General features: G+C 30.6%; 4 protein-coding genes across 4 annotated transcripts; 2 read left to right on the top strand and 2 right to left on the bottom strand. All coding sequences in view use genetic code 12, as the record gives it.

Annotated features, from left to right (window-relative positions):
- Window positions 1-294: 294 nt before the first annotated feature.
- Window positions 295-2802, top strand: DFJ63DRAFT_61929 (MDR family MFS transporter). Its single transcript, XM_064909023.1, has one exon. The coding sequence runs from the start codon at window positions 653-655 to the stop codon at window positions 2468-2470; it is 1818 nt and encodes a 605-aa protein (XP_064763488.1). The 5' UTR covers window positions 295-652; the 3' UTR covers window positions 2471-2802.
- Window positions 2803-3133: 331 nt separating this feature from the next.
- DFJ63DRAFT_327979 (MDR family MFS transporter) lies at window positions 3134-4969 on the top strand (the record flags this gene model as incomplete). The annotated part of the gene is made up of 1 exon (XM_064907633.1): window positions 3134-4969. One exon carries the CDS (start codon window positions 3134-3136, stop codon window positions 4967-4969), a length of 1836 nt encoding a protein of 611 aa, XP_064763487.1.
- Window positions 4970-5100: 131 nt separating this feature from the next.
- On the bottom strand, window positions 5101-6630 carry GST2 (glutathione S-transferase GST2; the record flags this gene model as incomplete). The annotated part of the gene is made up of 2 exons (XM_064907910.1): window positions 5101-5732; window positions 6621-6630. 2 exons carry the CDS (start codon window positions 6628-6630, stop codon window positions 5101-5103), a joined length of 642 nt encoding a protein of 213 aa, XP_064763486.1.
- Window positions 6631-7084: 454 nt separating this feature from the next.
- Window positions 7085-11662, bottom strand: ADR1 (DNA-binding transcription factor; the record flags this gene model as incomplete). The annotated part of the gene is made up of 1 exon (XM_064907909.1): window positions 7085-11662. One exon carries the CDS (start codon window positions 11660-11662, stop codon window positions 7085-7087), a length of 4578 nt encoding a protein of 1525 aa, XP_064763485.1.
- Between the last annotated feature and the right edge of the window lie 2305 nt (window positions 11663-13967).

Here is a 13967-nt window from a genome sequence, read left to right as displayed (position 1 = left end):
AAATATTAATAATTAATTAGATTTGATGAGAATTATCTGAATATTTTTGCAACCAATGATTTTTTTATAAGCCTCTTACTACTACCTTAAAACTAAGTTTAGCCCTGAAAGTACTTATATCTTCTATAACAAATATTTATTAAGGAATGAAGCAGCATAAGTTTGTCATAAAGTCAGTATTTCAGAATATGTCTAATACCGATATATAAACTACTACTACGCGAATGGACAACGAAACATTGTTTCACTTCCACCTCCAATACGCCACATAACTGCAATGATATAAGACATAAGTACGTTCTGGTGTAGACTAACATGTCAAACATTTCGTTTTTATAAAAGATAAAAGGAAAATGCAAATCCCGACAAATAAGGAGTTAGAACGGAGGAAATAAAAAAATATCAAGCCGTTTAATCAATAATGTATTTGCCGCTCTGTTTCCATCATGAATTACGATTGATGATATACTTGGTCTAGTTTGTGGCAACTAAAGGTTATAACTCGGTATTTAATGGACATACAGGGAATTATCAGGATTTAGATAGAAAGTGACACAAAAGCAATATCAATTTAAGAAGTTGCAAACTATATAAAACGAGATATAAGATTGAGCTTTATGATGATAATATAAAACTGTAGTTAACTCTATGAATGTTAAACACAACTAACATGTCCAGTAAATCAGTATCTCCATCAGAGTCTACTTCAGACCATTTAGAAGAAACAAAAAACGAGATCATTGTTCTTCGTACTAATGATCTAAAGACTACTAATATTGAAGAGCCAAGTCAAAATTCAAAGAGAGATGAAGTGTTCATTGAAAGTAATGCTGGTGATGGTACTAGAAGAGAAGAACAATACGTCACTGGCTATAAACTTGTGATTTGTATTGTTTCATTATTATTAGCTATGTTTTTAACAACATTAGATCAAACTATTGTTGTGACTATCATTTCTACAATCGGGAATAAATTCGATGCCTTTGATAAGATTAATTGGTTAAGTTCTGGATTTTTATTAGCAATGTGTGTGGTTACTACCATTTGGGGTAGGATTTCAATCATTGTTGGAAGGAAGTTAACATTAAGTGTCGCTATTATTCTTTTTGAAGCTGGTTCATTGATTTGTGCGTTAGCAACGAGTATGAATATGTTAATTGGTGGTAGAGTGTTAGCCGGTATTGGTGGAGGTGGTATCCAATCATTAGTATATGCTATTATTTCTGAAATCCTTCCTGTTCAACAGAGAACATTTGGAATGATATTGATTGCACTTACTTATTCAACTGCATCAGTTATTGGACCATTAGTTGGTGGAGCACTTTCGAAAATAACTTGGAGATGGTGTTTTTATATCAACTTACCAGTTGGAGGAATAGCATTTGCTTTCTTACAATATGCATTCAATCCTCCACGTCCAAAGGGGAAAATTTTGGTTAAGTTCAAAACTATTGATTTCATAGGTGTTGCAATGTTGGCCATTGGACTTGTATTATTCTTGCTTGCATTAAGTTTTGGATCATCAACTCAATTCAAGTGGGGTTCAGCTGCTGTTATTTGTACACTTATTTTCGGAGTTTTATTCTTAGTTATATTCTTTGTTTGGAATCTTAGATTTTCACAATACCCCTTGTTGGCACCTGATATCATTACAGACTTCTATTGTATTATATCTGTATTGACTGTCACAACTACATTTGGTTTTCTCTTTATTAATCAATTATATTATTCGGTTTATTTTCAAGTGATTCATGGTTATGACCCTTGGAATTCAGGTTTACATCTCTTACCACTGATTATTGCATCAGTTACAACATCCATACTTTGTGGAGCAATATTCCCAAGAGCAAGATCAATTAAGCCATTTTCAATCTTGGCGGGAGTGTTTGGAGTAGTAGGAAACGCTATATTGACGTTTTTAGATGTTAATTCATCATTAGGACAAATTATTGGTTTCTTGATTTTACCTGGTATTGCAAGTGGTATGCAAATGCAATCATGTATTATGTTATTCACGTTAAGTTTACCAAAGACTCCCGGTAGCACAATTATGGGAACTACTTTTTTCACTTTTGGAACTTCTATTGGTGGATCAATTGGAGCAAATTTAGCTACATTGACATATACAGAATCATTGAAATCGATTTTAACATCAGCTATGAAATCAGAAACTAATCAAGCCATCTTAGAGGAATTAAGCTCAGTTAATATTAACACGATATTAGTTAATACGTCACTTATCAAAGAGTTAACTCCCGAAACTCAATACTTTATCAAGACCCTAGTTATGAAAGCTATTAGAAATGTGTATCATTTAGGTGCTGGATTAGCTGCAATTGCGTTAATTGCTTCATTATTTCAAAATAATAAAGCTATTCCAAAGGAGAGTAAAAGTTCTGATGAAGTTGAACTCAAAAGTAAACAACAAAAACAAGAAGAGGAAAAGGAGAAAACAATAGATAGTAATTAAAAATTTACCCCATATATTGTATATAGATTAAGGAACCGTTTCCTGTTATATTTAATAAAGCATTAATAATTATTAGACCCAATGACAGTATTGTTGTGAATACTTTTGGTACTATTTTATGTGAATTATAAACGGCTCACTGATATATAATCCATGTGAACTGCTTTGGATCATAGAAGTATTTCGATGATGTAAAACTACCTCCCAACCATATTAAAGTCTATTAAGTATCATTTACTATATACTTAAGTTTTGAACACCTACTGTATAACTTTCACCATGAGATCAACAATCTCTACACAATACAATATCCGAGTTACACCAATTGAACAAACTCCGAATAAGGACTTAGAACGGATTAACTACCCATTCATAATTCTATCTGAAAACAGGTGGCAAACTTGTTTTCGCATGAATTACGGTTGGAGGATGCAACTATTTTATTATGGGACCAAAATTTGCAACCCGGATTTAATTCCCCGGTTTTGGATGGAAATAAAGGGAAATATGAGGGTGTAGAAACCGGGTGCAATTTATAACCATATCATTGTTATAAGTTGCAAAACTATATAAAATGAACCATTTGATTGACATTGATGATGTCAGAAGAGTTATTATACTATAGTTAGTTTCTTAAATTCGTAACTGGAACAGAAAATTAATATGTCAGGTAAGTCAGTATCTCCATCTGGGTCAACTTCAGACCAAGCAGATGAAACAAACAAGATCGTTGTGTTTCATACTAATGATCAAAAAACAACTAGTGTTGAAGAACCAGGTCAAAAATCAAAGAGAGATGAAGTTTTCGTTGAAAGTAATGCCGGTGATGGTACTAGAAGAGAAGAACAATATATGACTGGTTATAAACTTGTGATTTGTATTGTTTCATTATTGTTATCTATGTTCTTAACTTCGATCGATCAAACTATTGTCGTGACTATCATTTCTGAAATCGGGAATAAATTTGATGCCTTTGATAAGATTAATTGGTTAAGTTCTGGATTCTTATTAGCAATTTGTGTGGTTACTACTATCTGGGGTAGGATTTCAATCATTGTCGGTAGGAAATTAACATTAAGTATTGCTATTATTATTTTTGAAGTCGGTTCATTGATTTGTGCATTATCCACAAATATGAATATGTTAATTGGTGGTAGAGTATTAGCCGGTATTGGCGGAGGTGGTATCCAATCATTAGTATATGCTATTATCTCTGAAATCCTTCCTGTTCAACGTAGAACATTTGGAATGATATTGATTGCACTTACCTTTTCAACGGCATCAGTTATTGGACCATTGATTGGTGGTGCACTTTCTAAGGTTAGTTGGAGATGGTGTTTTTATATCAACTTACCAGTTGGAGGAGTAGCATTTGCTTTCTTACAATATGCATTCAATCCACCAAGTCCAAAGGGGAAGATCTTACCAAAATTCAAAACTGTTGATTTCATAGGTGTTGCGATGTTGGCCATTGGACTTGTGTTATTCTTACTTGCCTTCAGTTTTGGATCATCAAGTCAATTCAAGTGGGGTTCAGCTGCTGTTATTTGTACACTTATATTTGGAGTTTTATTCTTAGCTATATTCCTCATTTGGAATCTTAGATTTTCAAAGTATCCATTGTTAGCTCCTGATATCATCACCGACTTTTATTGTATCATTTCTGTATTGACCATCACTGCCACTTTCGGTTATGTCATTATCAATCAGTTATATATATCAGTTTACTTCCAAGTGATTCATGGTTATGATGCTTGGCATTCAGGTGTACATCTTTTACCAATGATTATTGCGTCAGTTATAACTTCAATACTTTGTGGAGGAGCATTTCCAAGAGCAAGTTCAGTTAAACCATTTTCAATTTTCGCTGGGGTATGTGGGTTAGTAGGTAATTCTATTTTAATGCTTCTTGGTGTAAATTCAACATTAGGTCAAATTATTGGATTTTTGATTTTACCTGGTATTTCAACTGGTATGCAAATGCAATCATGTATTATGTTATTCACGTTAAGTTTACCAAAGACTCCCGGTAGCACAATTATGGGAACTACTTTTTTCACTTTTGGAACTTCTATTGGCGGATCTCTTGGTGCAGATTTGGCTACGTTAACATATACAGAATCATTGAAATCTATCTTAACTTCTGCCATGAAATCAGAAACTAATCAAGCCGTTTTGCAAGAATTAAGTAATGTGAATATCAACACGATATTAGTTAATACCTCACTTATCAAAGAATTAACTCCTGAAACCCAATATTTCATAAAGACTCAAGTTATGAAGGCTATTAGAAATGTATATCATTTAAGTGCTGGATTAGCTGCAATTGCATTAATTGCTTCATTATTTCAAAATAATAAAGCTATTCCAAAGGAGAGTAAGAGTTCTGAAGAAATTGAAATTAAAAGTGAACAACAAAAGAAGGCTCAAAGAGAAGGAGGAATAGTTCAAGATAAAACTGACGAAAACGAGAAGGAGAAATCTGTAGATGAAAATTAGAAAATATCATTTGTATATTTTTATAAATCATATATAAAGTAGTATATATACGATTGTTTGTTTTTAAGAGCATACTTTTTTTTTTCGCAACCATAATTAAAATCAGTTCAAGATACTATTAATTAAATCAATTAATTATGAGCTTCAAGACCTTTTTTAACTTCTGGAGTTTCAGAAAGCTTGGTAAACCATGGACCAAGATATTCATATTCAGTAATATCAATATTAAAATTAGCTACTGATCTAGCCCATCCAAACACTGAGAAATCAGCGATGGAATAATGAGGACCAACGAAATAATATCCATTGTCTTTATTTCTACTGACAATATCATCTAATACACCCAAGATTCTTTTGACATCAGTTGTATAACGTTCAATGGCATAAGGAATCTTTTCTGGAGCAGCTCTAGTGAAATGACCCAATTGACCTGTAATTGGACCTTGTTCAGCAACGGAATAGATTAAATATTCCAATTGTTTATAATATTCAATAGTACCAGGTTTGTAAGAGAATTTATAATCTTTATCATAAGTATCAGCAAGATATTGTAAGATAGCAGCAGTTTGACTGATGGTTACACCAGTATCGGAATCAACTAAAGCTGGGATTCTACCATTTGCATTTATTTTCACAAACCAATCTTGCTTTTGTTCATTTTCTCTAATATTAATCTTTTGAAGATCATATTTTAAGCCTAAGAATTCTAAGAAGATGGTGATTTTGTTACCATTTGGAGTACCGGCAGAGTATAATTTTAAAGCTATAACGGTTAGTTAGTATCATTATTCATGTCATATGATATCATTATTTATACATACTCATTTTGAATAGGAATTGAGTTTAAGAAAGTAGGGGATAATGAAATATTATCTAGCGATCGAATTGAGTAACTGGAAATAACACTCTATTTATAGACGAAAACTATTGGAGATTAACCTTAACAAGTAATACAGTAATAACAGCCACAGTTAAACGAATTTTTGAGGAGTATTTTGCAAGCCAGATCAAAAACGATGAAAGATTGTTTTTTAATTTTTCAGCAGCAATTCAATTGGTCTAACGTGGTATATGACAATCAATTCAATTCAATTGATATAGAATTTGTTTCAAGATTAATATGAATAAGAATCAATTGACAAATGTTTAATTCTAATTGTGGGTTAACCCCCTTTTTGTACTATCACCTAATCCCTGATTACAAATTATGGAGATCTGAAAAATTGATTACATAATCGCTTACGTAAGCCATATAGTATAGTATATATAGCAATGTTAAATCAACTATGGATTGTCACCATTTTATCTGATCTTAGTAATTTGTTAGATGTAAAATAAGTGGATTAATAATTGAACTTCTTCGGTGTTATCATAGGAGATTGCCGAATACTCTCTGATCAGTTAATGAGAGGAAGTGGCTTGTTCGATATTCGTTTAATGGTTTTTGCTCAAGTTTCACTAACTCTGACCTATAGCATTACATCATTCTTATTTAAGGTTTGTAGTTATGGTAATTGAACGTTTATGGAAAATAGTCGCCTGTTTCGTATATTTTACTACGCCAACCGCTTATAGAAAAGTCGATCATTTTCGTAAGACACCATCAACCCCATGACCGTAGATCCAATTTGAACAGAAACAACAGTTCAACGGATAGACATGTTCCGAGTATGATTGAATGTAGTTACCCCTGAACAATACCCACTTGAATCAGAAGAATAATGAGCCCCAGCTCTGAAAATTTGCAGCACATAAGACTCACATTACGTTTAGCGATTAATAAATGAATGTAACGATTGTTATTAAATAAATAGAAATTATGAAATTTGATTTCTTGATAGAATCACATTAATATAGAATAACATAAATAAGAATAAAACTAAAACTAAAATAACATCAATAAATAAATAATTAATTAAAATAAATAAGTAAGTAGTAAGTAAATAAATGAATAAATAAATTTATAAGAAGAAAGTAGTAATAACAATGTATGTTTTTTATATTATGGTTTTTTGTTTGTTTGTATATCATCACATATTTTGGTTACCAGAACCAATTTATAAACCGGAAACGAAAAGGAAAAGGAAGGTAAATATTATCATCATCATCACCAGTCTAGGAAAGTATTCTTGATTCATTATCGATTAAAAACTTTCTGATTTGAGCTAAACTTCCACTCAATTTCTTAAAGATTGATACTTTAATGTTGGAATCATATAAATAATTCATCACTGTTTCTCCAACCTTTAAAATATTCAATGTTTGTTCTAAATTTTGATTATTAGATCCATCTGAAGAAGATAATGTAGAGGCTTCTCCATTGTTATGGCTACCGCCTGTACCTTGGAATAAGTATAAATTAGTAAAATCATTTTCTAATTTGATATTATTAGGATTGAAAGGAGCATTACTGGACACACTATTAAGATCAGCCATATTATACTTCAATTTTAAGAAATTTTCAACTTTATCCAATAATTTTAATGTCATACTAAAACGATGATTCAATTCAAATAATAAATCTGGTGAATTATCATTACTATTATTAACAGCATCATTATTAGCATTCTTTCTTATAATGTAAATGGAAAATACTGCTAAGATAGTAAACACATGGAATAACATTTGTGATAAGATGGAATTGGTACTATTATCAAACTCTTCATAAATTCTTAAATGAATGAATTTTTCGAAATTAACTAAACTATTCTCTTTTTCACTAACAATGTTGGATTTATCTTCAATCAATAAACTATTGAATTCAGGATTATTATCAGGGGACGAATGAGAACGTTGTATTTGTTGAGGCAGATGTTGAGGGAATGGTTGATTGGCATCAAGACTTCCATTACTATTTAAGAATCCAAAATCAGTATTAAACATTCCACCATTTGTAGCCTCTTCAGTAACATCTTCAGACTTGAACAACACTAATTTAATAATCATTAAACAACAATCAATGATCTTTAAATAATCATTATCATTAATATTAGCATTAGCATTTTGAGGATTATTATCAATTAAAAACTTATTAAAATTCTTAGTTAATTCATCGAAATTTCTTAACCAACTTTGTTCTTTAACTAATTTAAAATCAATTAATGAACTAATTTTAATGAAATTAACTAAAAGGGCATAATCTAACTTTTCAAAATCTTGAGATTGCAATTTGGTAGTATTGGTAGTTGGAATGAATTTAGTTAAATAATCTAAAATTGAAGAAATATCAATATTTTTCATTTCTTGATATTGTCTAATTTCAAATAATCCATGACTTATACAAATGAAACCATATTTACTTAATTGATTCAATTGTTTAACAGTAGATGATTTAGTTAAACCTCCCTTTTTAGTTAAATTCAATAATAAATCCTTGTAAATGATCTTATCACCAGTACTTAAAAATCCATCAATGGTAGTAGTGGAAAAATTATTGTTATTATTCTTATGATCGAATTCTTGAAATTCTTGATAATTTTTAAATCCCCATAATGTTTCATTGACTTGATTTGGAATTAATAAATTATTTAAATCATTAATACTTAAAGTTAATGGAACATTATACATCATCAATAAGAAATTGGTTAATCGATAAATCATAAACACAATTCTGATTTGAGATTGAATATTAATATTATTCTTGAATTTCAATTCATCATTGAAATTATTTGGGAATAATGATCCTCCACCACCATTTTTGTTATTACTACCAGTTTTACTACTATTAGTTGGAGTTGTAGCATGAATAGTTGAATTTAATTGATTAAAGATTTCTTCATCTTCACCATTAATAGAAAATAAAATAACTCTATTACTCTTGATTGAAGTCTTAACTAATGAATTTAAAGCATTCAATTGACGAATAACAATATAAACATTATTTTCATTATCAGAAAACAAACCATAAATCACTGATAAAGTTAAAGATTGAATTAACCACAATGGATTAATGGTCGAATTTGAATCCTTTTCCTTCTTACTTCCACTACTTTCATTATCACTTCCAACTGAATTTTTTCTACTTTCAAGATAAATATGAATGGTTCTTCTGGAAGCTTCATAAAGATGTTCACTATCGTTTTTATTATTGGAAAATAATGCACCAATAGTGGCAATCAATAATGGTAAACAAACTCTGGAACTTTCATTATTAATATCTTCATTAGCAGTCATATTCATAACTTCATATTCATTCAATTTAGAAGTATGAATAAATGGGAAATGAGTTAAAAATGTCTTAACAAAAGTAGATAAATAAAACTCCAACTTTTCATTAGTTGGAATAGTTGGAGTCATAATTCCACTAATTGGATATTTAGATAAGGATTTATTAATCATATGTCTTAAATTATTCGTGAATAACTTATTCTTTGAAAAATTACTTAGTTTATATTTTGCTTTCCAATTAGATTGAGCTGGTGGTACCATAGTTTGAACAAATTGACTATTACTGAATTGATTGAATGATGCTTGTTGTTGTTGCTGTTGTAATTGAGGAATACTATAATGGCGACCTGGTTGTTGTTGTTGCAGTTGTAATTGAATAGGTTGAGGTGGTTGAGGTTGAGCAAAACTCGAACTATCCAATGTAGTTTCAATATTCAATAATTGAGCATGATCTAATGTATTCATATCTATAAGCATATCCGAATTTGCAGTTGCAGAAGCAGTACTACCAGGACCATAATGTAAAGAAGGACTTTGAATTTGAGGAGAATTGGTTTCAATACCGGATGAAGAAGCTGAAGGATTATCACCATAGAATGAATAACCATTAGGCATGAATTTAGCATTAACGTCGAATTCATGAGTCAATTCATCAATATCATTTAAGAAATTGAGATCAAAGTTCGCATTGGCAGTATTAGAATTATTATTATTATTGTTATTATTATGGACATTAAAATTAGTTGATGGAGTGGCAACAGCGGTTTTATGAGATTTTAAAGGATGTTGGAAAGTTGCATCATGATCATCGCCTTCCATTATTTCATCATCTAATTCTTGTTTGATGGGACTTAAAGACTTGAACATATGGTGCATTTGTTGTTGTTGTTGATGAGGACCCAAGCCTGATAATTGTTGTTGAGTATGTTGTTGATGATTATGATGATGTTGAGTTTCTAAATCGGCATTGAAATTATCAAACATTTTAGCTGATAAAACAGTTTCTGGAATATCATAAAACGAGTATCCGAAATCATTTGGTGGATCTTCATGAAGTTGATTATTATTGACATTAGATGGATTAGTATTATTAGTATTATTATTGTTATTATTGGATGAAGATGTGGTTGATTTGGCAGCTTGAGCAGCTTGAGCAGCAGCTACACCATTTTGTAATTCCTGATTAGTAATGGTTGCTGTTGGCATCATATAACTCAAATTATCAAATCCATTAATGCTATTCAAACTTTCTGATTGACTCATGGAATTTGAAGATTTTCGAGAAATTGAATGATGAAGATGACTATTGCTATTGCTATTACCTTGAATCATACCAGTATTAGTCGAAGAAGCCAATGAGAATGATCCATGATGAGATACATTTATAGGAGGAGTACCATGATTTTCATGATTTAACGAAATTGAATTTTGTCTCATCATTGGAGTATTGGCATTATCTGATAATCCAGGAATGGTGGATAAATTATTTAACCAACTCATTTCATCATTCATAGTTGATGGCATTAATTGCGGAGTTGAAAATTCAACATTATCTGAATTTGGATACATTTCACTAAATTCTGATATACTCATAGCATAATTTGCACCTGATTGAGCTGAAAATGATGCTCCTCTTCTATTTCTACCCATGATTTTTTTACGATTATTATCTATAACTTGACGTTGTAAATTATTGGTAGATACAATGGATGATTTTCTAGTTGAATTAGATGATGAAGAAGTTGAAGTATTCTTTGGAGTTGATTTAGAAACTTTAGAGGTTGATTTTGATGATTTTGATTTTGATTTTGGAGTATTATTAACTGTATTTCCTGCAGTTGAAGATGTTGAGGGTATACCGATATTTGATTCATGATTGAAAAGATTGAGATTAAACTCGACATTATCATTATTTTTTGATGATTGATTAGAATTGTTATTATTATTATTGTTATTATTATTAATGTTATGAGAATTATCAATTAAAGTATGATCGTCATCTTCTTCATCATCTTCATCATCTTCGTCATCATCATCCAACATCATATCATTCGAACCTGAGTTCGACATACTGCTTGATCTTTTGATAGATTTTCTTCTTAATCTAGTTATAGCATCAGAACAACCAGCATGTAATTTTTGAGCATGTCTTAATAATAAATCTCGTCTTGAAAATTTACGTTGACAAACTCCACAACTAAAAGGTTTCTCTTTGGTATGGGATCTTTCATGTCTTCTTAAATGTTCCAATCTTGCGAATGCTCTTGTACAGACTTGACATACGAATAATCTTGGTTTACCCAGAGGAGTTGTACCATAAGCTGTTAATTCAAGTGGGATATTCTTTTTACCACTTTTAGTGGTTGAATTTGAAGTGGTTGAAGAAATGCTGTCAGACCGATTAATAGATTGGGATTCCGGCATGGTTGAATTTGATGTATTCATTGAATTTGAATGAGATAAAAGATTGGCAGCACCAGTGGTGGATGATGTATTACTATTATTGTCTAATTGGTTATAATCCATGGGGAAACTAGATTGAAGTTTTATTTGTGATATCATCTAGATGGCTATTGGTGCTTGGTTGTACATACTATGGAAGGTCGATAGATTGATTGATTGATTAGAGATAGGGGATGGATTGATGGATGGATGGATTGGGTTAAGGTTGGAGTTGGTTGTAAAAGTAATTTGGATCTTATTTACAACAAAAAGTCTTTTTCAAAAATTTTAATTTTTTTTGTTAAAAGACAAAAAAAGAAAAACAAAAAAAAAAAAAAATGACAAAAATAAAATTCTGTTTTTTTGTCTGACTTTTTATGATTTCTCTCCTTTTTCTAAAATTCAGACACAAATCACTTCACACAAAAATAATTTCTGACACTTAAAATAAAAGTTTAAAAATTTGAATAAAGTATGGCGGTTTGGATGTTTATGGCCCGAAAAACAAAAAAATTTTAAAAAAATATTTCTATTGTCAAATTGGGGGCAAGTAATACAAAACTAAAGAATGTGTAATGTGGTTGTTTGGGTTTTGGTATTGTCAAGAGAATTTTAGGTTATCAGTTGTTGGGATTTAAAGATGAGTAAGTGATCGAGTGAGTGAGTGATAGTGAATGGTTAGCTAATGAGTTTTCCCTTGATTTGATTTGATTTGATTTGATCTGATATGAGCTGATTGAACTTAAGGAGCTATCTTGAATCAAAAGATTAACAGTCAATTTGTCAGTACGTAATGAAAAAAAAGCTCTCGATGAATTGAGAATAATTGTCTGTCTGTAAAGTAAAGTAAAAGAACAATCAGTTTCTTTTTTTGTGACACACAAAATTGTTTTTTTTGTATGGGGGAGTTTGACCGTAACGTAATGTAAAAATACCGCTCAAAAATGTGTGGATAGCGGAATCGATTTGACTGATTTGATTAAGGGAAACGATCAAATGTGTAACCGAAATGAAAAAGTTAGTGATAGTTATAGTTGATAATCTCTTACTTATTGATAAAGAGATATGATAAACCCAATGACCAAAAAGTTAATTCAACAGCAATGTAATTGGAATTAAATTTTGTGTAGCCGTTATGAGTTCAGTTAAAAATATATGAGAGATTGTCAAATGCAAAGGCGTTGATATATATAAATGTTACACTCTATTTATGAGATTTAGATTGATTTATACGATTATGACTATATTCTTACTATATCATAAGTAATTATGGTTAATTTATGGGTAAGGGTATATGGACTTTGAATTGACGGCTCGTATAGCGGTTTTAATTAATATTCCGTGGGAATTATAACCCCCCCCCCATAAAAAGCTCACAGTTAATAATCAGTTTTGTCACTCTTTTCCAAGCTTTATACTTGAAGTGTATACCCGATCATTATTACAAACTAATTCCATTCTGATTCAAAGACTATTACTAATTTATATATATTGCAGCATCTTTATTGAATCAAGGTTTGATTAAAACCATCTTGACTGGTTCAGGCCAAAAATTCCACTTTTCATTTACATTTTCTTTTCTTTTTTTTTGGTTTATCTTACGTCGTTTTTGTGGGGTAAGTATGACCAACAAAAAAAAAATTGTTTTCCAGGGTCAACTCCGACAATTAAGTGAGAGGACAAAAAAAAATAAAAAAAAAAAGACTGTGAGTGTAAAAATTCGAGTAAATTATCAGACAGACATTTTATTTTTGAATTACCCCACCTTTTCCAAGAGAGGACAAAAAAGTAAAAGTTTAATTTATTATGAGGACACACAATACAAAAAGTATTACTAACTTTAAAATAAAATGATGATGATGAATCTTAGCCGCCGGTCAATGGGATAAGTTAGCCAATTACGGCCCTTAAACTATAACTAATTAATGACTGACCTCATAAGGGATTTATTATACCAATATCGTTAAAGGGATATAAGAAAATTGAACTTCATAGTAACAATTTAAAATCAGACAATTCAACAATCCATTTCAATCCACGGAGAGTCATCATTCTCCTGAAACTCCGAATAGCAAATTGGAAATATTATTGAATCATAACACATAATATTACGTTCATAAACATCGTCATCATTGTTGTTGTTGTGGTATAAACTTTTCTGGGGTCGGTTTACCCCATATTTTTCTACAAAAGTTGGCTTTTTTAGAGACTGCCCCACTGTCTGTACTATAACTAAATTAGATTGATTGCCCCCTTTTAAATTTTACCCTTTTAATTACAATTATAGTTACAATTAATAACGAACGACAAGTAAAATAGTACTATGGCTGTTAGTATAGTGTGATTTGTTAGTATAATTAGTTATAGTGAGTATTCTACTTATTAAAGA

Source organism: Scheffersomyces coipomensis (genome assembly GCF_036884675.1).
Source record: "Scheffersomyces coipomensis strain NRRL Y-17651 chromosome Unknown DFJ63scaffold_2, whole genome shotgun sequence".
NCBI lineage: Eukaryota > Fungi > Ascomycota > Pichiomycetes > Serinales > Debaryomycetaceae > Scheffersomyces > Scheffersomyces coipomensis.
This window is presented reverse-complemented; position numbering and strand designations above follow the sequence as displayed.